This window comes from Myxocyprinus asiaticus, chromosome 24 (genome assembly GCF_019703515.2).
Source record: "Myxocyprinus asiaticus isolate MX2 ecotype Aquarium Trade chromosome 24, UBuf_Myxa_2, whole genome shotgun sequence".
Classification (NCBI taxonomy): domain Eukaryota; kingdom Metazoa; phylum Chordata; class Actinopteri; order Cypriniformes; family Catostomidae; genus Myxocyprinus; species Myxocyprinus asiaticus.
In genome coordinates this window covers 9,162,386-9,190,135 of record NC_059367.1, presented here as the reverse complement: position 1 = coordinate 9,190,135, position 27,750 = coordinate 9,162,386, and the positions used below count along the sequence as shown (strand labels likewise).

The window sequence follows — 27,750 nt, the reverse complement described above, 5'->3', positions numbered from 1 at the left end:
GTAAACAGGCAAGGTTGTGCTAAGTGAGACAGAATTAATTGGGGCACAAAGCGGCTCTCTACGGGCAGATTCCACCTAATGGCATTGCCCGAGCATAATTAGAGGATGTTAATTAGAATGGAAAATGCATTCTTCTCAGGCCCTCTATCTGCTTCCATTGGCCCTGTAATACCATTAGCTTAACCTCATACCCCCTTCCATGACTGTTATTAATATATGCAGAAGTATGATGTACAGAAGTACAATAATTGTACTTCCTAGGGTTTCATCTAATTGTTTAAGACATCGGGACAATTTCGCACTGCATTTTTCTGCCTTGAAGTGCTCCGCGGAAAGGGGGTGCCCTTTGAAATGTCGTTCCAACTTCCAAACGAAAGTAATCAATTGAATCCCTTCTGAAAGGGCCTTTGCACGTTTCATGCGATTGGTCATTTGAGGAAATGATTTTGCTATTTGTGATCACTTAATCCTTGGTTTAAAAAAAAAAATGATAATAATAATTTATTAATTGTAATTTATTTTAGATGTTACCTGGGATTTAAACACATTTACACTCAATGGGAAATATTCCTTGCATATGTTCATATTTGTTTTTAACCAAGCACCACACAAAGAGACAGAATTTGAAATGTATAACTGAATTAAATTAAAGACTAAATTAAAGAGGATATATTTGACACAAAAGGGTTATTTGGTACAACAATCTTGTAAATGAATAAACAACAGCAGAAGTGTGATTTACCAGAGTAACACATAGAACAAACACTGGGCCAAACATTAGTTTTTTTTATCAGCCATATTATCAAGTGGCAGATGAATGTATGCTAAAATACACCAGAGTTTGATTGTACACAGACTTTGTTGTCAACACAACATATGGGAAGCATTTTTTTCCCACTCTTTTAGTTAAGCCTATGTATTTTGCTATCCAAACTGTGCATGATTGAGTTTATTGCAATTTGCATTGTTTTTGTTTGTTTTTTTTACATTTTTGGCGACCTAAACAGAACAGACCTGTGACCCAATTTTGGGCTGGAACCCACCAATTGACAACCACTGTAAATCCAGAGCAGTAGAGATGCATTTTTTAAAATCTAAAAAACTTTTATATGTGCTGCCACAGGGGGCCTGGTTATCTCAACAAGTAAAAGACGCTGACTACCACAAGAAATTCACAATTTCGAATCCAGGGCCTGCTGGGTGACTTCAGTCAAGCTTCCTAAGCAACCAATTGGCCCGGTTGCTAGGGTGGGTAGAGTCACGTTAGGTTAACCTCCTCGTGGTCGCTATAATGTGGTTCTCGCTCTCGGTGGGGCACGTGGTGAGTTGTGCGTGGATGCCGTTGAGAATAGCATGAGCCTCCACATGCGCTACGCCTCCGCGGTAACGCGCTTAACAAGCTACGTGATAAGATGTGCCAATTGACAGTCTCAGACGTGGAGGCAACTGAAATCTGTCCTCCGCCACCCGGATTGAGGCGAGTCACTACGCCACCACGAGGACCTAGAGTGCACTGGGAATTGGGCATAACAAATTGGGGAGAAAAGGGGAGAAAAAAAAAATGTGCTGCCACAAACTGGAACTAGTCACTTCTTCAACAGTCCGGATCAAAGCCAGTTATGAATGCGAAACATCCCATGGGGTGCTGCCTGATATGTAGAGTGCGTATGGAAACGAGCTTGCATATAGGCACTCATACAGAAATGCACATGCTTTTAACTGACTTCAGTAAAATGTATAGTATTTTAAAACCCTGTGAACCCATGGCAGTGACTTTGATCTGTAGTTTCTAGAAAGGTCTGCTGATACGTGACTCTCGTGTCACAGATATTCTCACTTCTGCATCTCTGTGTCTTTATTTGACACTGTTTCTACTTTTATTTTATTGCGCTGCTTTCTGGAATACTTTATTCTGATTGGTCAATCAGGGCGTTCTATGGTCAAATATTATTCAACTGTAGAATTGGCTGTATTTCTACATAGCTGTGATAGTTTCATGTCTCTTGTGTCACTCTGTGGTCTTTTTTCTTCTAACATAATAGAATAGTTTGGACTCTGTCTATATTTCATGTCTGTTTATTTGATAAGTAGCTGCATTATAAGCAGGATAATGTACACTCAGGCACTGTTTCTTCTTTCTGTGTCTCTTTCTTTAAAAGAAATCCCATACTTCTATTCTTATTCTATATCCAACCTGACTGAGGCTTGTCTCGCATTTCGTCACCTCAAAGGTTCACACAGGAGCAGAGTTAAACAATTTTTTGTTGATTTGAATTTTGAAGTGACCTTGTAATGCTATTGATCTACATTTAAAAATATTTTTCCTGCCTCAAGGTCACTGCCACGGCAGTCAAAACCTCTGGGGTGGATGGGCATATGGCAGCAATCTGAGTGTGGAATATTGACAGTATTTCGGAATGACCTCTGAATGGGGGATTGTGCTGATGAGGACAGGACCAGTGTTAGGTGAAGAGGTCACAGCAGGTCATAGTCAGAGTGGTGGAAGAGGGCATTGGAAAACACCCCTTTTGCACTCAGGGACGTGATCGTGTGTCAGGTTGTTCCTTGTGTTGCATGATGATACTGTAAGTTTGTTTTGATTTTTTGCATTGGTGCTTTAGTGTGCTGTGCTTTTAGGCTTTATACACTCACTGAGAACTTTATTAGGAAAACCTGTACACCTACTTATACATGCGATTATCTAATCAGCCAATCGTGTGGCAAGCAGTGCAGTGCATTCAGTTGTGCAGATATGGGTCAGGAGCTTCAGTTAATGTTCACATCAACCATCAGAATGGGGAAAAAATGTGATCTCGGTGATTTTGACCGTGGCATGATTGTTGGTGCCAGAAGGGCTGGTTTGAGTATTTCTGATCTCCTGGGATTTTCACGCTCAAGTCTCTAGAGTTTTCTCAGAATGGTGCCAGAAACATCCAGTGAGCGGCAGTTCTGCGGTCGGAAACACCTTGTTGATGAGAGAGGTCAACAGAGAATGGCCAGACTGGTTCAAGCTGACAGAAAGGCTACAGTAACTCAGATAACCGCTCTGTAAAATTGAAGTGAGCAGAATAGCATCTCCGAAACCACGACACATCGAACCTTGAGGCGGATGGGCTACAACAGCAGACGACCACTTCGGGCACTTTATTAGGACCATAGTGTTCCTTCTAAAGTGCTCAGTGAGTGTATAGTTTGCATGGTAAAATCCTCTCTGAAAAGTTACGTCTTTAAATTCACCCCCTTTACACCACTTTCTCTACGGACATACATATTCAACAAGTTTTGGCCGTTATGCCGAATATTTTTTTTATCCCCTTTTCTCCTCAATTTGGAATGCCCAATTCCCACTACTTAGTAGATCCTCATGGTTGTGCGGTTACTCACCTCAATCAGGGTGGTGGAGGACAAGTCTCAGTTGCTTCTGCTTCTGAGTCAAGTCAATCCGCGCATCTTATCACTTGGCTTGTTGTGCATGACACCGCGGAGACTCACAGCATGTGGAGGCTCATGCTACTCTCCGCAATCCACGCACAATATACCACACGCCCCATTGAGAGTGAGAACCACTAATCGCGACCACGAGGAGATTACCCCATGTGACTCTACCTTCCCTAGCATCCGGGCCAATTTGGTTGCTTAGGAGACCTGGCTGGAGTCACTCAGCACACCCTGGATTCAAACTCGTGAATCCAGGGGTGGTAGTCAAATAAATAAATAAACAGACTCTGTCCATACCAAACACTGTTAAAAGCACCATTATTATCCTAATTTCCTGGTGAAAGTTAGTTCAGGCATGTTTTAGAAATGCACAGAGTTTAAAAAGATACAGCAGAAGGATTGGGCTGAACATATTAAACTTATTTTAGTCTTGAGCAGCTTGAATGAGGATCCATTTTTCTTCAAGAATTTGGAGGTCATGGAGGTCAGGATGCTTGGCCATGTTCTCGCCTGGCTTCTTTCCTTCCTTGTTCACAGCTGATTTGAGACTCACTTGTTGCTTAGAAACTGTTTCTTTTTTGTTAAATCTCACAGTTTTTGCCACTTTCCCACTCCCTTCCCGCGGCCCACTCTCGCTCCAAATAAAAAGGACCATCTGCTGCCATTGCGATCCAGTTGGTCGGGGGATGCACTTAAGATCGGCTAATAAACCTTTCCAGGATGCCCTGACATTTGCTACACTCTAAGTCAACTTTTATTCTCCAGTGTTTTTGTTGCTTTAGCCTCAGGCCAGCGACTTACTTTCCCACTAACCGGTAGCTGAAAAGCAGGCTTAGAATAGCTATTGACGTTAATAACTGGCTTCACACCTAGGATGCGGTGAGGGATTTAGTATTTTTTTTATTTCATGAGAAATTGGTTTGAGTCACATTGGTGAACAGCTATTTGTGAATTCTGTTGTGCTGAAAAGTTCAGATTTGATGAGTGAAAGTTAAGGAATTTAAGGTTGTTTTTCTTCTAAAACTAGGCAAATACTAAGAACAACGTAATGACAAAAGGGGCCCTCTGCCCTCAACACTAGTTTGATATGACATTAATATAATTATTTATCATTATAGGAATTTTAACTTTCAGGCTAAAAAGGAAGTTTACAAAAAACATGTTGTCTTTTTTGTTTTTCATTTATCATTCATTCATTTTATTTTTTGTGTAGCTAATGAGCAATGAGTTTCATTGTTTGATAAGCAGGTAATCAGAAAAGAATGTCAGCATACGTTCTTTTGAATGTGTGGTATGTCATATTGCGTTTTGTGTGTGTGAGTGTGCATGAAGCAGATGTGCAGCGATTTTACCGTTATTTATTTTGTAGCATCCATAAGTCTGTTTCTTCTAGAAATCATTTTGTGGTGAAACCAGGCAAAAAGAAGTAAAAGAAACACAGCATGTGGGGAAGTTGTGTGCCTTCCCCCGGCTGGTGATCAGAGATCGGTTTATAGCAGCAACACAGCAGGACTCTCAGAAAAAGAAAAGAAAGACCAGAAGGCAGATTCAGAAAATCTTATCTGAGACTTTAACACTTTTATTGTGTTAATTTTATTATTTTATTTTTATTTTATTGAATCTAAAAGAGAATAATATCTAAAGTTTTTTTAACACATTTTATTTTAATTTATATAATTGTTATTTTATTTTATTGACTACATAAGAGAATCTTATCAAACTTTTTCTAACTCTTTTATTTTAAAATTATTTTATTAATTCTATAAGAGAATCTTATCTAACACTTCTCACTTTAATTTTTTAATTTTACTTTATTTGATTAATTTATTGACTCTACATGAGAATCTTATCTGAAACTTTCTTAACAAATTTTTTCTAGTAATTTTCTAAGTAATTTTTCTTCATTTTTATTTTTAAGAAAATCTTATCCAAAACTTCTTTCCAACACTTATTTCATTTTTTTCTTTATTTTATTTACACTATAAGAGAATCTTTTCTAAAAACAATTCTAACACACATATATATATATATAAATATTTATTTATTTTTTTACATTTTATTTCATTGACTGTTAGAATGTTTTTTTTTTTTTTTGTTTTTTTTTTTTTTATGAGAATCTTATCAAGTAACTTAGGTTTGTTTTTGTGGTCTTTTGTTTTCATGTTTGCAATAGAATTCACACAGTTGATTACAGTTTTTCCAGGTTTAAGTGCTACATACAGTACCAAATTTGAACCACCTTTTTTTTCTGTACATTTAAGATAAATAGTGTATAGGTGTGGGTGGTTTGGAGGATTTTTTTCAGAATTTTTCAGAGCTATAGATGCTTTATTCATTTATACATGACTCCAGTTGGTCCCTTTTTTCAGTAACTGTTTGTACAAGTGTTTGCTGCATACTTAACTGATGCTGACATGGGCATTCTGCTTTACAGCTGGACAATTTGTACATGATTCATAAAACTCATGAAGACATTTGATGTTTAGCCTCAGGGATTCTGCTTTGTGTAGGGAAAAATGTATCTGAAATCCATGCAGGCACACAGAAAGTTCCTGTGTGAGAGATCACTGGAATATAAAATCATCTGGAATCTAAAATCATCAATCACTTGCAAAAACCACAAACAAACATTAAGCCAGGAGAACATCGGTTTCAGATGTTCTTTGAAGTGAATGAACAGCTGCTCTTATTCTGCATCCAAACAGTACTTTAAATATTAATATCTGCCAAGAACAAAGAAAGTACCACGTAACAGCTTTATTTGTCTGAACCAAGTGTTTGCATTTATTTTACAGCATGAAATATGTTAGAGTCGATCAGTATCACTTTACCATTATCATTATATGTGTCTTCCTGTCTGTTTATTTTGTGATAATGTCAGGCTGACTTTACAATGTTCCTTACTTAATTTTGGCTATTTGCCACTCTTATTCAGAGAATTTTAAATAGAAGAAAACAAGATTAAACTGATAGGAATCAGGATAATTTCTTTCCTAAATGTAGAAATGTTTTTCTTTTTGTTTTGTTTTGTTTTTTTATAAATAAATTGACCGAGTTGAAATTATTTTACTATGCAAGAAGAAATTATGATACGAGAGACATGAAACTAGCGCTGCTATGTAGGACATCGTTTGTAATGGTCAATTACGGTATACAATTTAGCGGTCGTTATTCACGTATATTTGAATGCAGAATGTCATGATTGACCAATCAGAATCAGGTATTCCACAATTCTTTGCTGGACGTTTGTATGGCAGCAGTTATAAGTGAGCAAAAACAACTTTAAGGCATTCGTCTTTCACGCATCCATCCTCTAAGTTGCCTAGGTGGCAAGAAATAATATTTCAATTTACATTTGGGAGAACTATGACTTTAAAGACTGTCAGGGGTAATGGATTCAGGCTGTGAGTGCTAGTGTCATCTGCCAGTGCCAGGCATTCAGCTACTCTGACAGACATGAATAAAAAAAAAAATAAATGTATAACTTAAAACGGAAAAACGTGTTGTGAGGGCTCATGGAGTATGTACATGTATTTCTACTCTATCTTGAAATGAGTGATTGCTGAGGATGAAGGGTGTGTGTGTGAGAGTGTGTAGTATACTTGCTAGTGTACCACACGCTATATATCTGTATGCTCTTGTTTACTTGATGTAAGGGAATTGAAGGAGCATCTTGTGATGATCTTAACACTATATTTCATTTTATTGACTCTATAAGAGAGTCTTATCTAAAACTATTTCCAGCACCATATTTTTAGTTTAGTTTACTTTTAGTTTGTTTTTTTTCTGGGGTTTTTTAAATTTATTTTATTTGTTTGGTTTTTTTTATCTGACTGGTGCTCCTGGAGACAATAGTAGTAGCAGTTGTAATTCAGAGGACATTATGTACACAAAATGACAATGCTGTTTTAGCTTATTTTTGATGTATTCCCTTTAACGTGTTTAAATAAAGCACAACAGTGACTTTTAGCTACCTTGGCTAAGGAAGTGTTTTACCAATTAATTTTCTCGATAGGCAATTGAAAAATAGTTCTTCAATAAAGTGTTTTTAGCCATTAACAAAATCAACCAGATCTGAAATTAACCACAATGAACTTATTTGTAGCTAAAAAAAATATATGAAAATCAAGGACAAAGATGCAAGATTTTGTACTTTAAATTGTTTTATGAGTTTTTGAAATACTCATCCTATTAAGCATTTATCGAATCGAAAACAACAATGCAATATAAAACTCTTGACTATGAGTCAGTGATTTTGAGTATAGAATAACATGGGTATAATAAAAATAGCACTGGTTGGTGGATCTTTCTTCAGGATTAAGGGTAGTGTCCTTTTTCACTGGAAATGTGGCTGTTAAACATGATTTAGTTTTTAAATTAAGTTGAAATCACACTTCAGCTTTGGCCTCTACAGAAGCATGTATCATCATTTATCAACCTGTGAGCTCATGGTAGGTCTGTCTTAAAAGGTTTAAAAGGTTTGTCTTGATCAATTTCTCTATAAAGAAAATGAATGGATTTTTACTTTTTGAACCCTACTGTTGCATTCAACTGCCCTTGCTTTCCGTAGATATATATATATATATATTTTTTTTTCTGATTGCTTGATCAATGTCTTTGTCATTTTCTGGTTCTTTTGCTATGGTTAGTTGTATGACTCTTTGAAGTTGCACCACCCAAAAAACTAATAATTTCCTATTCATGTATGAAAAAAGCCTCTAGATTTTATAGCTGGACTTTAGTTGATCTGTTTGCATTTCCACATTGACTGCAAGACAGTACATCAGTTCTAATGCTTTTGAAGTCTCATTGTAATTCATTCTTTTTTTCTTTCATCTTTGTTACGAGACTTCCTTTAAAAAGGTTGTTTCTTCAACAGTAGGCACTTTTGGTCCTGTGGACTTTTTAGAAATTAAAGGGATAGTTCACCCAAAAATTAAAATTCTCATAATTTACTCACCATCATGCCATCCCATTTGTTTGTCTGTCTGTCTTCTGCAGAACACAAAAAAAAAGATTTTTAGAAGAATAACTCAGCTCTGTGGGTCCATACAATGCAAGTGAAGGGTGACCAACATTTTTAAACTCCAAAAAGCACATAAAAGCAGCATGAAAATAATTTTGGTGAGAACAGACCAAAGTGTAACTCCTTTTTTACTATAAAACTTGACATCTGCAGTTTCCTTTGAGATCATGATTTGAAGCTCAATTACACTTCCTAGTGCCATCTGTTGCTATGTGCATACATCAAGCACTAGTGTAATCAAAGTGAAATCAGGCTTAAAATCACGGTCGGGCCTAGAGTCTGCAATGGCAAGTCCCAAAACCGATTGGATTGCTTCAGAAGGCATGAATTTAACCACTGGAGTCTTATTGATTAATTTTATGCTGCTTTTATGTGCTTTTTGGAGCTTCAAAGTTTTTGTCACTATTCACTTGCATTGTATGGACCCACAGAGCTGAGATATTCTTCTAAAAATCTTTGTGTTCTGCAGATGAAAGAAAGTCATCTGGGATGGCATGAGGGTGAGTAAATGATGAACTATTCTTTTAAACTCTCTTTAAACAGACTTGTCAAACTCACTAGTTTATTTACTGTAATTTGTTAACTAACAAGGTCCCACAATGTATCGAATGCATCACAGCCAGAAGAATTTTCATTTCTGTTTTGCTTTGGTTTTTTCCTGTTTTTTTTTCCTCCCTGAACGGTGATGTAAAACAAATGTAATTTCCATCACATTTCAAATCACCATTCGTTTTGTGGTGGAATTACATTTTGTACAGTACTGTGCAAAAGTTTTAGGCACTTGTGAAAAATGTTGCATAGTGAGGATGTCTTCAAAAATAAAGACATAAATAGTTTTCATTTATCACTTAATGTCATACAAAGCCCAGTAAACAAAAAAAGCTAAATCAATATTCGGTGTGACCACCTTTGCCTTTAAAACAGCCCCAATTCTCCTAGGTACACCTGGACACAGTTTTTCTTGATTGTTGGCAGATAGGATGTTCCAAGCTTCTTGGGGAATTCACCACAGTTCTTCTATCTATTTAGGCTGTCTCAATTGCTTCTGTCTCTTCATGTAATCTCAGACTGACTCGATATTCAGTGGGGGGCTCTGTGGGGGCCATGCCAACTGTTGCAGGGCTCCCTGTTCTTCTATTCTAATCATTTCTATTTGCAAATGTAATGTTTGGGAATCTAACATTTATATTTCCTATTGACACACTAAAGCTGAAGGTATAAATAACCATCTTAAGATAAATGCTTTTGTGGAACATCTTATGTGCCTAAGACTTTTGCACAGTACTGTACATTTTTGCAAATAAAATGGCAAAGTCCCTTGTCTTGCTTGGGCTGATTTCAAAACTAGCATTTTAATACACACAACTACATAATGTTTTAACACACTTTTTACATAATTACAGCTTGATTGGAAATGACGTACAATGAAAATAATGTGATGTTTGCCTTTTTTATTTTTCTTGTTTTTTAATAAAAAACATATTTCTCATATTTCATCTCAAGTATGCCATTTCATTATTTATTTATTTTTAATATTGAAATTAATTTCACACTCTTTAGATTTATCATAATTTAAAAATGTTATTTGAATATATACATATGTAAATATTTTTTATAATGGTAGATTTATTAAGTAGCAAAACATTTTTTAAATGTATGATTCATTCATATATATATATATATATATATATATATAAAAAAAAGTGACTAATAAAAATTAAGCCCTGGGGCATAAAAGGGCCTGTAGTTGACACAACACCCAAAAACATAACGACTCCATCCAGATCTGTGAAACTAAAATCCATTTTGTTAACTGCCTTTCCCCATATTGCATTATTGGCTTGGCATTTATGAAAACGGAGTACTGAGGAACCTTAAAACTCTCTCCTGAATCTCAAATGAACTGATATTTTAGTTCTTCTATTCCTTAGTGAGCAGAGGTTTTATATTTTGTTTCTATCAAAGATTGTCACACTGGTGTTATTTCAGCTGCACTTCATCACGCTGGTCTGCATTGTCCTCCTGGTTTTCAGACCACCTGAGTATGTTTCCCCCTAACAGTCAGGGGTGGGGGCAAACACACCAGGCCCTGAAAACTTTAGAGGTGCCATAAAAAGAGCCATCACCACTGTTCTGCCCATTCAGGCACAGCCTTACCCAACATTCATTCGCTCTCTCCCACTCACTGCGCTGACACATTAATTATTCAGGAAGTGGGGCTCAGACGAAACGCATTGCTGTTTTGTTCGTGGGACGGTGTTGATGTTTGAACAGCTTTGACAAATAAAACGGCAGGTGGGTTTAGAAATCTCGCACCTCTCTCTCCTCTTCTTGTCAGTGCTGTACTCTCTCTCTCTCTCTCTCTATCTCTAAGGTGTACGTAGTATGAAATCAAAGTGAACTTGAGGATTTAAGGAAATTGTACTGGGATTTCCTCCCATTGCTTTAGATTAAACCCAATTTAAGCCTAAAGACTCAACCAGAACCCCTCCTGACAGCAGCTATTTTAGGCTGGGGTTTGAACTTTTTTTGGCATGTAGAAAAAAGTAATTCCCAGAAGAGAAGAACTTTGAATTGCACTGTATATTTCAGGGGTGGAATAAAGTGTCCAAAATTGCATGGCAAACCATCTTTTGTTCGCAAATGAACTTTGAAGTAAAAATATTTAGGTATAATAAACCAGTATATTTAGGTTTTTTAATAAAAATGATTGATTAATTAGTATTTCTTCAACTACAGGCACTTTTTTGTCACAAGGGTTGATTGTATTAGATTTCTAATAATTAATAGTCTAAATTTATTAGACTTTTTCTTTATATGAAAATATCATTAATGAAATATAAAATACTTTCATTATCTGTTGTTGAAGCTTATATTGGTTGTCATGCTTTTAAGTCGCTTGCAATGAATCAAACATTACTCATGTGTCTACCGATCGCAATGTGCTTAAGAGGCTGTGCTTTCCGGTTAAGTTACTGTAACATGTTTACTTACATTCATGACTTCTGAGTATTTTGTAACATTGCTACAGTTTCAAGATTCCCTTAGTGTGTGTCAATTTATTTTACTCCAGTCGCAGAAATGCACAAGTTGTCACTTTCCATTGCCCTTTTATGTGTTTTTTTTTTTATTTAAAATGGCATCTAAAAGCCACTATAGGTACAAGGTGTACCCCATGAATGTATGCTCATCTGAAGTTGTTTATAATGTTCCGATTTCATAGCACAGTAATGTACGTTTTATTTTATAAGGGTGTAACCATAATTCTATTTTAATTTTATTTCCAAAGAAACATTTAAGGAAGCATGTTCAATGTGCTTATGTTAAATATAATGTATTTCATCCCCATCTTTATTGAATCCTTGTTTTTACACTCACTGAGCACTTTTTTAAGAACACCTGTTCACCTACTTATTCATGTGATTATCTAATCGGCCAATCATGTGGCAGCAGTACATAAAATCATGCAGATACAGGTCAGGAGCTTCAGTTAATGTTCACATCAACCATCAGAATGGGGGAAAAATATGATCTCAGTGATTTTGACCATGACGGACAGGCTGGTTTGAGTATTTCTGTAACTGCTGATCTCCTGGGATTTTCCCGCACAACAATCTCTATAGTTTACTCAGAATGGTGCCATAACCAAAAAACATCCAGTGAGCGGCAGTTCTATGGATGGAAATGCCTTGTTGATGAGAGAGGTCAGTGGAGAATGGCCAGACTGGTTCGAGCTGACAGAAAGGCTACGGTAACTCAGATAACCGCTCTGTACAGTTGTAGTGAGCAGAATAGCATCTCAGAATGCACAACACGTCGAACATTTAGGTGGATGGGTTACAACAGCAGACGACCACTTTGAGCACTTTATGCACTTTTTTTTATTTAGATTTTTATCTTAATAAAAACCTTAAGCTAATTAACCCTGACCCTAATTACCAAAGTATCAAAATATGTCATACATTGAGGGTATCTGCTGGTGTTACTTGAATGAAAATGATTACCTGAAATGACCGTTATAACCAGAAGATGGCTTCAGTGCTTCACGCTTTGGCTGATCTTTATAACCCAATGTTATAACAAATTACATTTCTAAATATTATCACAAGTTATGCATTGGATATATATTATAAAAGACAATTATTTGTCTAATTGCAGCAATTTTTAAACCACTTGTGTTGAAGAGTCAGACCTTGCAATGAAGCCACAACATGCTTACAGTCAAACCTGACCATGCTGTTACAAAGAAAAGACATAGAGTAAGCATTTTGTTGCCTATCATTTATTTCAAACATCAAAATTATAGCATAAAGTTCCTCAATGGGATCAGACTCTTTGATCTGTATGTGTGTACAGATTTGTCTATACTTGTGAGGGCCAAATGTCATCACTAATAAAGTACATGATTGTGATAATATAGTAAAATAGTGAAAATGACATTTTAGGTACTAGGCTCAAAAATGGGTCAGATGATGTTGATCTTTGCATCTAGTGATGTGCACAGGTTTGTCAACATACAGGTTTAGGGGTAGGGTTGGGAGAAAGAAAACATCACTAGTTTGATATAAAACAATGTCATGTTCTCACCAATATAAAACAAAGGGGGGTGGGGTGTGCGCGTGTGTGTGCACGCTGGTGTCTGTCTGTGTGTGTGTGCGAACACATTTTTAGGTTACACCTTAGTAATTACAAGGGTGTTATGCTATAAATGTGGTTTATGAGGACACCCCTAGTGTCCTCGTAAATCAAATGGCTTAAAAACATACTAAATGTTTTATCGAAAATGTAAAAATGCCAAAAGTTTTCTATGATGGTTAGGTTTAGGGATAGGTGAGGGTTATGGATAGAATATATAGTTTGTACAGTAAAAAAAAATATGTCTATGGAATGGAGAGTCTTTGTAATTATAGGAGTACCAACATGTGTGTGTGTTCTGTATTGTTATAGTCTCACACCTTCATTTGTATGTGTATGTTCTGCGTTGTGAATGATTTATTGATTTTATTTGACAAATGTAAAAAAATAAATAATAATTCTCTGTATTTTAATCTCACCCATTCATTTCCTATGGCATGTCAAATTTGACCCAAACATGATGAGTGTCACACTGATAAAACCACCATCAAATCGAGTTTTTCTTTTTTTTTTTTTTTTTTTTTTTTTTTTTGGCATGTTCAATTTTGCAAGTGTAGGAAAAGTCAATGAGCCTTGGACCACTTAGATGAAGGAAACCATTTTTATTAAAGAAACAAAAATGAAATGGTCAAAAATGACCCGAACACTAATGGTTTAAGGGAATTTACAGGGCAAAAAGCCCATAACTAAGTACCCGTAGTTGAAGGACCCAAAAATCACTCTCACCTATCTTCAGGGGAATGATAACCTCTCTATTTTTGATTCTGTTCAGGTGACACTGGGAAAGGTTTTGAAAGCCATCGTGGTAATGAGGAGCCTTTTCATCGACCGTACGATTGTCCGAGGTTACCATGAGAACGTATACTCGGAGGAGGGCAAGGTAAACTTGAGTTAACATTTCCTTCTGTTACATGTGCAAGTCTAGTTGAAGATCCCTTCATTGTCCATTTAATGTCACTTGAACCTTAAAATTTATCACGAGTAGTCCTGGCTTTGGTAAGGATGTGCAATCCCTGGATGTTTTAGCTATTGATAAAAGTCTTTGTGCAATGTTTTAATAATTCACATGACGTGTTCGGCTCTCTCTTGAACATGAAAAGCGTCGTACGAAGGAGAAATCCTCTGTCCTCACGTCCCCTGTGTCAGGTTGAGCAGTGACCTCTCATTGGTTCTGAAGCGATCTGTACGTCTCTCCGAAAGCCGCAGCGTTTGAACACTTTTGGTGACACTAATATGAGGTGGCCATCAAAGCTTCTGAGATGCTTGATCACAGTTAATTATGGGATCAAATATGAATGTTTTGAACTGCTTGCCAGGCCGTAGCTTTGTGCTGTGTGCCGCTGGGCCTCTGCATACAAACGTGTGTGGTGAGCAATCGCAAATTAAACTCCACGCATCATGGGAAAGCTCAAACTGACATTAGCAGCAATACTCACACCATGATTTAAGTACTGCAGTCCAAACCACTCGTGGAGGTAAAAAAAAAAAAAAAAAAAAGTGGTTAATTACTTAATGTGAAAGGGGAGAAATTTTCAGAATGGAATACTAGTGTACTGCATACTGTGCAGCATAGAATGTGTACTGTATATTATTAAAAAAAAAAACTAAAGAGAACTAAATTAAGTATAAAGCTCTTTAGGGGAAAAAACATAACCATTCATGAAATTCAGGAATTTCCTTTCGAAAACAAGATAACAAACAGTAATTACATCCAGTTCGTTATAGATTTTAAATTGCTTAGCTTTAAAAATTAGATAAGTCTTTACTGGATGTTAAAAATACATACTGTTAATTTAGCGTTAATCCTTTGGTTGAGCAGAAATGGATTTAAAGTTTGTTACACAAACAGCCAAAAACGAACCCTGAAGAATTCGGCCCAAACAGCATTTTTTCTTTTTTCTTTTTTTTTTTTTTTTTCAGCTTCACTTTTCAGCATGACTTTCATTATTTAATCATCATATAGTAATGTAATGTAAACAAGAGGAAAAACTCACACGAGCTAAATTTGTTTTTCTGGAGAAAAATAAGTTTGTCTACATTCAAGTAATTTGTATTTGTAAGCACTTTTCACAATACACATTCACAATCATTTCAAAGCAGCCTGGTTAAAAATCATGCTTTAATGTCTTTATGCCCTTAGTGAGCAAACTAAAGGTGACTGCAGCAAGGACAGAAAACTCCATTCAATGTCAGTTAATGGATAGAATAAACCTTGAGAGGAACCTGACCTCTGGCTTTATGATTAATGTACATATGCCAATATTATGTAGCGGTTAAAGCAAAAACCAATCATCATGTGTTTTTTTATTTTTTATTTGCCCTTTTTCTCAGATTTTCCGTTGCATGTAAACACCTTTACCGGCATTTGTATAGGCTTATCCAACTTGTGCAAGTGTTTTTGCTCATACCTGTTTACTTTTTGATGTCAAATGCAGAGAATAATAAGTAAACGGGGGTAAACCGCTATAAACAAAACACTGAAACAAAAAGCACATTGTTAACGCTCATTAACAGATTTCTGAATAGCTTTTTGTTAGGCTCACATTAAATAGGTTAGATTTTATAATCGTATGTATGTTTTTAACTCTCATTAACTGAAGTCTGAGCTGAAGCAGCCTCCAGTTTTGATCTAACAAACTCATCATATTGCTTGCTGTGTTGAACTTTAATGTTAGTTATCAAATTAGTTTTGTTGGTCGTTCCATATAAAGAAATTCTAGCAGTGCAAAGCTTACAAATTTCAACTTATTCCAAAGTAATTCCACACAAGAGACATTTTCTTTCATATACATCACGAGTTGTAGGCTGAGTGTCCAATGCGTTTTTCCGCCCCCTTTTGATTGACAGGAAAAAAATTATCCCTGATCACCAGCTGTTTAATTTTTTTAAAAAAAAGCAATTATCTGCGCTATCGGACATCGGCCGATTGTTTAAAAACAGCCGATGATCAGGGCTTATTATTTGCTGTCAATCAAAAGGGGGCAGAAAAAACTATTATTGGGAGAGACAGCGGTGCATCACTACAATACAGTAACAACTATGAGGTGAAAAACCTGTTCACCTAGCTACTCTTTATATCTCTGCACAGCACCCATAAAAAAACAACTATTATGATATTTCAGGGACTGTATATCCTAGTGGAAGGATGACACTTGTATTTGATGAATGAAATAACCTTATTGCTTAATTATACTGTATAATGTAATAATGTTTGTAAATACTGTATTTATTATAAAGTGGTATGTCTAAATTTCTATAATTGTGGTACATCCAGTGCTGGGTAGTAATGGATTACAAGTAATCGGGATTATGTAATCAGATTACAAAAATCAAGTACTTGTAATTGGATTAAATTACATTTTAAAATACTCGTAATCTGACTACAGTTACTTTTATAGATTACATATTAACAAGGCAATGGCAGTAAATTGTTAATAATTTATTGATAATTTTCATATTAATATCATCATACTTTCCCCTAAGCACAGTAGATATGCACCACAGCTTTTGAATAGATGATGGACTATCAGTAAGCAGTAAGGGTTAAAAGTGTTTCAGTGTTTTAGATGAAAGCTTTTACCTAGGCAACGTCGTTGCAGTTGTTTTTGTGGTCATAAATTATTTTTTTTATTTTTTTTATGATCACTTTATGTTGATTTTATGGTCATTAATGTTCGTAATGCTGCTATTGTTTTATGCACTTAAAATTAACTTGAGGTCTCAATGTTTTGAATTATAAACTTTGGCCATGCCCTGTCATTGCTGTTAGATTTAATGTTTATTTAATTAATGTAATGTTTAATGCACTTTTTAAAAATGTCAAAAGGAGGGGCCTGGGTAGCTCAGCAATAAGACGCTGACCACCACACCTGGAGTCGTAAGTTCGAATCCAGGGCGTGCTGAGTGACTCCAGTCAAGCTTCCTAAGCAACCAATTGGCCCGGTTGCTAGGGTGGGTAGAGTCATGTTGGGTTAACCTCCTCGTGGTCGCCATAATGTGGTTCTCGCTCTCGGTGGGGTGCGTGGATGCCGTGGAGAATAGCGTGAAGCCTCCACACACGCTAGGTCTCCGCGGTAACACTCTCAACAAGCCATGTGATAAGATGCGCGGATTGACGGTCTCAGATGCGGAGGGAACTGAGATTCATCCTCCGCCACCCAGATTGAGGCGAGTCACTACGCCACCACGAGGACCTAGGGTGCATTGGGAATTGGGCATTCCAAATTGGGGAGAGAAAGGGGAGAAAATCCTCTTTTTGTGAGGTTCTTTTTGTTAGTAATAAAGAATGGAATACATTTTCTTCCTCTTTGTACTTTTATGTTAAAATGATTATCCTGATTACAGTTCACATGTAATCCACCCAGCACTGGGTACATCACAGTTGAATGAAAGGCTGTGGACAGATCTTGCCCTTGAATCAACCTCAAAGAACACTTCGGGACTGAATGAAATATAGATGCAGGACACAATATCGATAGGCTTTGTCTTTAAACGCCCTCTCCGGTATTTACGATCCAAATTATGCCACATAGCTTACCATAACCATATGCAAGAAGCCCACCAGAGCCTCCGAGCTCACAAAAAGAGAGAGAAAGGGGGATAGGCGAATGGAAACTACGCTATTAAAGTATGGCTTCAAAGACTATCTCAGACATCTCTTGGGTAATTTGCGATCCAGCATTCTTTTTACATCAAAGGGCAGCAGTGTTTGGAGGTGGGTTGGAGGACAGAGGGGAGATGGAGTCTGATAACTCTGATAAATGCTGACACCGGGTCTGTTTGATATTAGAATCAGAGAACATTTTGATTTGTTGTCATCTTTGAAAACTCTTCTGATGACCTTCGCTCAACGGGCTGATTAGTGTGTTTTGTTTTTTTTTTTGTTTTTTTTTACCCTGACTTCGGACACAGGGCTAGATGTGATTGACCTCTACACTCTCAATATGTATATGTAATAAAAGCAAGTTCGATTGCTGATTATCAGGGCTTGTTTTCAAGCCAGTCGTTGACTGTACTAAGAGAGTATCTCAGAACAGTGATAGTGCCATGCGTCGAGCGTATTCGCTCGTGGTCAGAGAGTATACTTTGAAAGGCAATGCGGTCGACCTTGCACGATCTAATCCGGAACGCAGAAAACGTGGTGTACCCGGGCCTTTAGGCAGAATATCCAAACTGCTCTTTACCATACATCGAAAGTATCATGTCATTATTTTAAATCGACTTGTGATCTGAAAAAAATATTTGCACTGATATGTGAAATGTACTTTTCTGTCTTTTAGCTGGACATCTGGTCAAAGTCCAACTATCAAGTTTTTCAAAAGGTGAGTAGCCCAGCTGTCGTATTTCGATGCATCACGTCCAATGTAAACAACTCTAAAGTTTTAGAGGGGGATCACAGTGGTACAAATGATAAAATGGAACTAACAATGTACTGTATATGTGCATAGTTGGAATAGCTAAATTGGCTCACCAGCTTCAATCAAAGGATGACTAATCAAGCACTACATTTTTTTTTATACAAATTTATCTGTAACATGGTAGAAGCTAGCCAAAATAGGCAGATGTCCTCATTCTGGAAAACCATGAAACAAAACTATGCAAGATACCAACGGAAATTTAAGAGCCATTTAGCAACCAAAAAAATTTATTTTCCTCTTCAGCCTATGTCAAGTTTATAATTTTGCATATTGTTGGGCCTATGCAGTTCATTGAATTTTATATGATATTTACTATTTTGGTACTTGTTGGGTCACCAGTAGATGCCTAATGTAAAATCTAGGTCCTAAAGCAAATCCAGTTGAGAACCCCTGCATCAGAGCATGTCTCATTAACCATAGCACATGTTAGGAAGTATTGGCATGGTAATGAGATAATCCTGAGGTTGTCTTTTAGTGCAATAAATTAATAAATACATTTATATTGTGTGTCCATGAAATCCTCATCCAGTGTATCCTAATGAGATCTCTCTTCCCAATGACAGACGCATTTCTCGTTGCCTCACCACCGTCAGTCCCTGCCTTTCATCTCTCACACATCATTTGTCCCTGTGTTTTTGATACCATTTCAATCCAAGCTACTTTGCTTTCATTTGACAGCCCCCCAAACATCTGGGCTCCAATCATGTTCATTCCACCCTACTGGAATCTCATTAGACTGGAATTAAAGAGCAGTCAGCCTCTGAGGTAGATGATGCTATGTAGTCTGAGTAATGCTAATGCACAGTGTCCAAAACACTCAGCAAGTAAAAGTTGTTTTTGGCAAGTAAATAAAACAGTTGGACCCTGATTTACCAAAGGTTTGCGTATATGGAAACACATGTAAACTTAATAGCACCTGCAAAAAAAGGTCCGAGTCTTGCAGATGTGCAAACTTCTTGCCAATTTTTGCTTGAAATTTGCTTGAAAGTTTCCTTGAAATAAATATGCAATTCAGAAATGTGCTTCCAAATGTGCGGAATAAAGGTAAGCAAATGTATATATATATACAGGTGCATCTCAATAAAGTAGAATGTCATGGAAAAGTTCATTTATTGGTGGGTTTTTGTTAAATGTGAGCCAAAATCTTCACAATTAAAAGAACCAAAGACTTAAACTACTTCAGTCTGTGTGCATTGAATTTATTTAATACACAAGTTTCACAATTTGAGTTGAATTACTGAAATAAATGAACTTTTCCACGACATTCTAATTTATTGAGATGCACCTGTGTATATATATATTAGTGTATATACACCGATGAGTCAAAACATTATGGCCATTAACAGGTGAAGCGAATAATGTTGATCATCTCCTAACAAGAGAGAGATTAGATTGTAAGTGAACAATCAGTTCTCGTAGTCAACGTGTTGAATGCAGGAGAATTCATGAGGACGTCAATTTGACACATGCCACCTACCTAAACATCGTTGCAGACCAGGTACACCCCTTCATGCCAGTGGTATTCCCTGATCGCAGTGGCCTCTTTCAGCAGGATAATGCGCCCTGCAACACTGCAGACATTGTTTGGGAATGGTTTGAGGAACATGATGAAGAGTTCAAGGTGTTGCCCTGGCCTCCAATATCCCTAGATCTCAATCCGATTGCCTCATCAATGTTTGTGTATATACAGTGTATATATATATATATATATATATATAGTGTATACTGTATGAATACATTTCTGGCTAGTACATTCTTTCAATTCAGATGTGGCATAAAGTTAATTTTGGACCCTGTTGATGCACCTTTCAAAGAGAGAGAAAACATGCTTCCCTTTCAAGGGTTAGAAAACGCACATGACTAGCTGCCTGGAACTTAAAGAGGAAGGTTGGTGGGAACCCGCTTGCGTTGTAACCGTGCTTCTCGCATCTGCATGGGCTGATCAAAGGACCGACCTGTTTATTTCTTTATTTCTCCAGCTCTGAATGCTAACTCAAGCCTGGGCTGGCACAAACTGGAGGGATGGGCTGCCTCTCATCTTCCCTGCCCAGCTGTCACTCGTGTCTCGCTGTTTTTCATGCGCGCTTAATTAATCGTTGCTTTCTCTTCATATGTCCCCCCCTGTCCAATAGCTTACATTTTTGTATTGTAAAACAGTCTGATTTTTTTCTACACTCCCAACAGTAACCACTGAGATACTTTTCCCATGAGGCAACACTATATAACACAACAATAGAGCGCAACAGTGCCCGCCCACTATTTCAGCTGCCTGGGTTCCGGAAGAATTTTGGGGCCAAGCCCCGAAAAGGGCAGAGCCTCTCTTTTATGTTAGTGTTCTTCTTCTTCTTCTTCTTCTTATTATTATTATGGCTGGGAGTCTATGGGAGTCTACGTAGGAAAGTGATTAAATTTGGCACACTAATAGGGGTGGGTGTGAAAAGCCCCCAGACAAAATTTGGGGTCTCTGGGACAAACTCTGTAGGGACACCACCAGTTCAAAAATGTACTTTTTAACAGCTAATAACTTTTTAACCATATGACCCACGATTTTGGCAGCCATCTTAAAATTTGACGAAAACATACTTTTGCAAACTCATCCTACAGCATTCATCGGATCTTTCCCAAATTTTTGTCAGATTACCTTGAGACACTGCTGGCCAAATGTTATCAAAATCGTTTTAATATTTTCTTAATAATGCATCAATAAATTCAGTGGTGAAGATGCCAAACAGGAATCAAGGCTAAATCTCGGCAACGCTTTGTCCTATCGAAATGTAACTTGGTATACCTTATTAGAACCATGATCAAGAAAGTTTGAAAACGGCACCAACTATGGGTCAAAAGTTATTGCCCATAACTTTTGCCCTTAAATCATGAGTTTGGTGTTTTTGGATGTTCTGGGTCATACGGAATCCGATGATACCAATTTTTCCATGATTGTCCATATGGCCAGTCCACCGTTTTGAAAATTGTCATAAAACACTTTATCTTATCAACAGTTTGGTATATCACAACTTAGTAAACATTATTAGCACCATGCCTTGAACAGACCAGAGCAGTTTGGCTACAGCGCCACCTAGTGTTTTATATATATATATATATATATATATATATATATATATATATATATATATATATATACAGGTGCATCTCAATAAATTAGAATGTCGTGGAAAAGTTCATTTATTTCAGTAATTCAACTCAAATTGTGAAACTCGTGTATTAAATAAATTCAATGCACACAGACTGAAGTAGTTTAAGTCTTTGGTTCTTTTAATTGTGATGATTTTGGCTCACATTTAACAAAAACCCACCAATTCACTATCTCAAAAAATTAGAATACATCATAAGACCAATAAAAAACATTTTTAGTGAATTGTTGGCCTTCTGGAAAGTATGTTCATTTACTGTATATGTACTCAATACTTGGTAGGGGCTCCTTTTGCTTTAATTACTGCCTCAATTCGGCGTGGCATGGAGGTGATCAGTTTGTGGCACTGCTGAGGTGGTATGGAAGCCCAGGTTTCTTTGACAGTGGCCTTCAGCTCATCTGCATTTTTTGGTCTCTTGTTTCTCATTTTCCTCTTGACAATACCCCATAGATTCTCTATGGGGTTCAGGTCTGGTGAGTTTGCTGGCCAGTCAATCACACCAACACCATGGTCATTTAACCAACTTTTGGTGCTTTTGGCAGTGTGGGCAGGTGCCAAATCCTGCTGGAAAATGAAATCAGCATCTTTAAAAAGCTGGTCAGCAGAAGGAAGCATGAAGTGCTCCAAAATTTCTTGGTAAACGGGTGCAGTGACTTTGGTTTTCAAAAAACACAATGGACCAACACCAGCAGATGACATTGCACCCCAGATCATCACAGACTGTGGAAACTTAACACTGGACTTCAAGCAACTTGGGCTATGAGCTTCTCCACCCTTCCTCCAGACTCTAGGACCTTGGTTTCCAAATGAAATACAAAACTTGCTCTCATCTGAAAAGAGGACTTTGGAACACTGGGCAACAGTCCAGTTCTTCTTCTCCTTAGCCCAGATAAGACGCCTCTGACATTGTCTGTGGTTCAGGAGTGGCTTAACAAGAGGAATACGACAACTGTAGCCAAATTCCTTGAAATGTCTGTGTGTGGTGGCTCTTGATGCCTTGACCCCAGCCTCAGTCCATTCCTTGTGAAGCTCACCCAAATTCTTGAATCGATTTTGCTTGACAATCGTAAGGCTGCGGTTCTCTCGGTTGGTTGTGCATCTTTTTCTTTCACACTTTTTCCTTCCACTCAACTTTCTGTTAACATGCTTGGATACAGCACTCTGTGAACAGCCAGCTTCTTTGGCAATGAATGTTTGTGGCTTACCCTCCTTGTGAAGGGTGTCAATGATTGTCTTCTGGACAACTGTCAGATCAGCAATCTTCCCCATGATTGTGTAGCCTAGTGAACCAAACTGAGAGACCATTCTGAAGGCTCAGGAAACCTTTGCAGGTGTTTTGAGTTGATTAGCTGATTGGCATATCACCATATTCTAATTTTATGAGATAGTGAATTGGTGGGTTTTTGTTAAATGTGAGCCAAAATCATCACAATTAAAAGAACCAAAGACTTAAACTACTTCAGTCTGTGTGCATTGAATTTATTTAATACACGAGTTTCACAATTTGAGTTGAATTACTGAAATAAATGAACTTTTCCACGACATTCTAATTTATTGAGATGCACCTGTATATATATATATATATATATACACACACACACACACACACACACAATTCCTTTATTACTTTAAAATTCCTTGGCAGAAATTATTGATTCTGATCTCTTCAGATTCCTTATATCATGCTAAATACAGTGATACCAATCTTTCCAAAGTATGAAATATTGCATGTCTGCCATTTTGACTTTAATTTTCATCTGCGGTTTCAGACTCGTCCTATAGCTTTCATCAGATCCTTCCCAAATTTTGGTGAGATAATATTGAGACCTAACAGGTAAAAAGCTATCAAATTATTTTTCAAATTCCAAAACAGTTTCCTGTAACACACTAACAAATTTGGCCATGAAGATGTCCATCAGAAGTTAAACTTTATCTTAGCAATGCTTTGGCCAATTCTCACTACATTTGGCTCAAATGATTGTCAGATTATGCCAGTCAAAAGTTATTTAATGTGCGCTGTATATTAATTAAAGTTTGCAACAGCAGTATCTTAGGAATACTTCTGTGTGCTGCCTCTTATATTGATATGCCTGTTTTGCTTTGACACATCAGTGTGTCTGGTGTGTCTCAGAGTGTTGTGTGACTTAATCAGAGCATACATAAGAGTGTGGGTTCGAATCATAAATGCTTCTGTTGCTCTCGACTTTGCATCTTGCTGAGCACAAAGGCTGATGTCATGAGTTAAAGGTCTTAAGTAGTCAGATGGGTGCTTTAAATCAATTCTGGTTCTGAGGTCCCACAGCACTGCACATTTTGTATGTCTTGCTTATGTAACACTCAGTTCAGTTCATAGATCTCTCTGCTAATGAGCTGATGATTTGAATCATGTTTTTTAATTAAGGGAGCCATCCAAAATGCGCAGTGCTGTGGATCCCTGGACTTTTGTTACTCTTTTTGGCAATGTTGAGCTATGTGAGCTAAGTGGCGCAGTGTATAAAGTATTGCGCTAACACTGCAGATGCACCCCAGTCGGGTGTTTGAGTCCCACTGAGACTGGTGTGAAAAATGTGCTTTTGGAATCCTAACACTGTGCTTACTGCAACATATTACTTACTTTATATTAGCTTGGCCCCGATAATTGCTGCTTGCAGCTATATTTTTCCCATTCATTTTTTTCCATAGAAAAGAGTTCTAAGCCATGAACCAAACCAACCAGCTCCTAAGGTGAATCACAACATCACAAACTTTGTTTGACAAAAGACAAAGGTACAAGACTGTACTTACCGTCTATCATGATAGCATAAACTACAATTCCATGAAGCATTGCGAATGACGTAATCGAATTATAAACAATGGGAAAATATAAAACTATTGATTTAAAGTTAATTATAAGGAAAGAAACAATATATTTTCATTGTATTGCAAAATATTTAGATATAAACAAATATACAAGTAGTTTGAGAGTGTAGGGAGACCGACTTGATTGCACAATGCATCACAAGAGTGGGCAGTCTCTGCAGTGCTTGTTTGGCATGTTTTGTTGGCGATAATTCTTTGCTTGGTGGAGCGTTTTTTTTTTTTTAGTTTTTTTTTTCCTCAGGATCATGGGTAATGTAGTTCTTCACTAGGAATTCAGCTAATAAACAGGATTTCTAAAAATTGAAAAGCATACTGATGACATCAATTCTGTTAACAAACACAGCTTATGGTAGACTGTCTTTATATTTGTATAAGTAACCGTTAAAAATTAATTTGCGTATGGAAAAAAAATGAATGGGATTTTTACTTCTGGAACCCGATATCCATATTCTCCATAGAGAATTGTTTTTTATTTTTTTTTTTATTTAATGAATAAAACATTTCAACATAGACCTTAAGCAATGGTATATGCCTCTGTAGAAGCCTCAGTTCAGTGTAATTTTAACTAAAAAAAAAAGTTATTTTTTTGTATGTAAAATTGCTGAATGCCTTTGGCGAACTACACTACCCATATTCCCGAAGAGAGATCAATCAGAGAAGTCCAGGACATCTGAATATTTTAAATAAACTGAAAATATATATACTGTTTCATACTCAATTTTCAGATTTTAAAAAACTTTTACTTCAAATCAAAGTTTATAGTTTTGTAATTCATCTCGGAACTGGTTGGTTTGGTCCGTGACCATGTATTTATTGAAATGCTTAGGGAGAAATTGAGAGGGAAAGTACTTATGAACCAAGACCGCCTGGTCGGTGGGTGCTCGCTGTTGCGCTCTATTGAGAGAGGAATTAACTGCCCTGTTCCCCGTGAGTACTTTGGTCAACGCTGGCTGTCTAATGAAACTGTGATGAGAGATTGAAATGGTTCAGTTTTTAGTCCTTTACTATAATTACATTAGTGATGGAAGATATGATTTTAGGGGAAGTAATAAGGTTATGGTGTTCTGCAAAATTGGACTTTAAAGTTAATCTGCGAGTGAGTAGATTGATCTGAAAATGGACTTTAATTAAGATTTCTTCAACTGTGTGCTCATGCATTTGGGTGAATCTCAACAAAACCAGTCATGAACATGTACTGGTCATTTATCCCTCCAACATCAAGAGAAAGAAATAGAAGTTGCATTTTGCATTAAGTAAATTAAGGCTATTTTTAGGACCAGTAAGATCTTTTGCAATGTGACATTTTCATGACAATTAAGAACATTTTCAACCTCAATTCTCATTACAGTAATGCTAAGAAAAATCATATTCTCATTACTGCAATGTGAGAAAACAATATATTAACAGTATTGTTATTTTTTATTTTTCTTACTGTAATACAGTCAGAAAATGACTAATAAATAAATGGTCTATGTGAATTGGAAAGGGAGCTTTGTTTGGTGAAAATGGTAACACTTTACAATAAGATTTTATTCAGGTTGTAATTAACATTAGATAACTACATTAATAGTTAACATGAACTTACAATTAAAAATACTTTTCAGCACTTAATATTCTTAGTTTGTTATTTTAACATACTAGTACACTTATAAAAGTCACTGTATAAAAGTATGTTAATATTAATATTTATGAACTAACAATAAACAATTGTATCCTTAAAAATTAACATTAATAACCAAAATTAATAAAAGCTGAAAAATTATAATGTTCATTGATAGTTTTACATTTATTCATTTGGCAGATGCTTTTATCCAAAGTGACTTACAAGTCAGTTAGTTCATGATACATAATGCATTTACTAATATTAACAAATTGAACCTTATTGTAAAGTGTGAAAATTAGAATATGTCTACGTACTGCGTCGTAAAATTGTAAGGAAAATCCTGTTTTCATGTGTCCTCTTTAAATTATCTTTTTTTTTTATCCCTTTGTTCACTCAGGTCACTGATCATGCGACCACAGCCCTTCTGCATTATCAGCTTCCTCAGATGCCTGATGTTGTTGTTCGCTCTTTCATGGTGGGTATAGTTCATTGCTTTGAAAATGACACTGCAGAAATTATTACATAAAATAATTAAATTTTGCTTTTGGCTATCTGGTGCTCCGTTTAACGAGAGGTTGTTTTCCACATTGGAAGAAATGACTCCACTTCTTACATGCTCTGTGCAAGACCATGTAAGATCAATAACTGAACTGTAGTTTAGGTTACACTATTTAATCAAATCAGTTATTGCGGTAGTAGTGCTTTATCAAAACAATTAGAGAGAACCTGTTAATGTAGCTCAACTGGTAGAGAATAGTGCTAGCAATGCTAAGGTAAAGGGTTCGGACAAGGGAACAGACAATGATAAAAAGGCCATTTTGCTTGAATGCACTGTACGATGCTTTGGATAGAAGCATCGAAAATTTGGAATAGGAATAGGACTTTATTTCCATGTGTAAAAGGAACATTTCATCATGTTTTCTCAACACGTCTTTTTAAATTCTGTTATATTCACTAATTCACTAATGTAATTTAAGTGTCATTGCGTTTTGTTTGATTCCGTGTTTAAAATCTTTAACGAGTGGACTTTGCTGTGACTATATTTGTGTCTGATGTCAAGCATTGTGTCTTTTAATAGTCAGTCAACTTCTGCTCTGAGCTTTGAAAAAAAAGGGAGGCGAGATTGATTACTTCTCCGTAAGATCAATGCAGAGCTATTCTGATCATGGCTGAAATTGTAGACTCTCTCCCTTACCCCGATCTAAACTGCACTGTTGAACCAAACAGTTTTATTCATATTTGCATTATCAAAATATCTTCTACTTTTTTATTTTTAAAAAAGTATGTCGGCTGGGGTTCTGTCTATCTATCGTATGGACGTACATATCTGTCTGTCTAGTACATAAGGCCAATACAATGAATAAAAAGTCTTTAGCCAAATACATTTAAACTCAGTTTTTCACAATTCCTGACATTTAATCGTAGAAAACATTCCCTGTCTTAGGTCAGTTAGGATCACTATTTTAAGAATGTGAAATGTCAGAATAATAGTGGAGAGAATAATTTATTTCAGCTTTTATTTCTTTCATCACATTTCCAGTGGGTCAGAAGTTTATATACACTTGGTTAGTATTTGGTAGCATTGCCTTTAAATTGTTTAACTTGGGTCAAACGTTTTGG

General features: G+C 36.5%; 1 protein-coding gene across 2 annotated transcripts in view; it reads left to right on the top strand.

Annotated features, from left to right (window-relative positions):
* LOC127415160 (mediator of RNA polymerase II transcription subunit 27) overlaps positions 1-27,750 on the top strand; it is an 86,569-nt gene that overhangs the window by 56,510 nt on the left and 2,309 nt on the right. Inside the window, exons 5-7 of one of the 2 annotated variants that reach the window (XM_051653772.1) lie at positions 13,872-13,979; positions 18,379-18,420; positions 26,528-26,605. In XM_051653772.1, coding sequence (XP_051509732.1) covers positions 13,872-13,979; positions 18,379-18,420; positions 26,528-26,605 — 228 coding nt within the window. The remainder of the gene's footprint in view (positions 1-13,871; positions 13,980-18,378; positions 18,421-26,527; positions 26,606-27,750) is intronic. The other variant, XM_051653773.1, reaches the window with a different exon arrangement.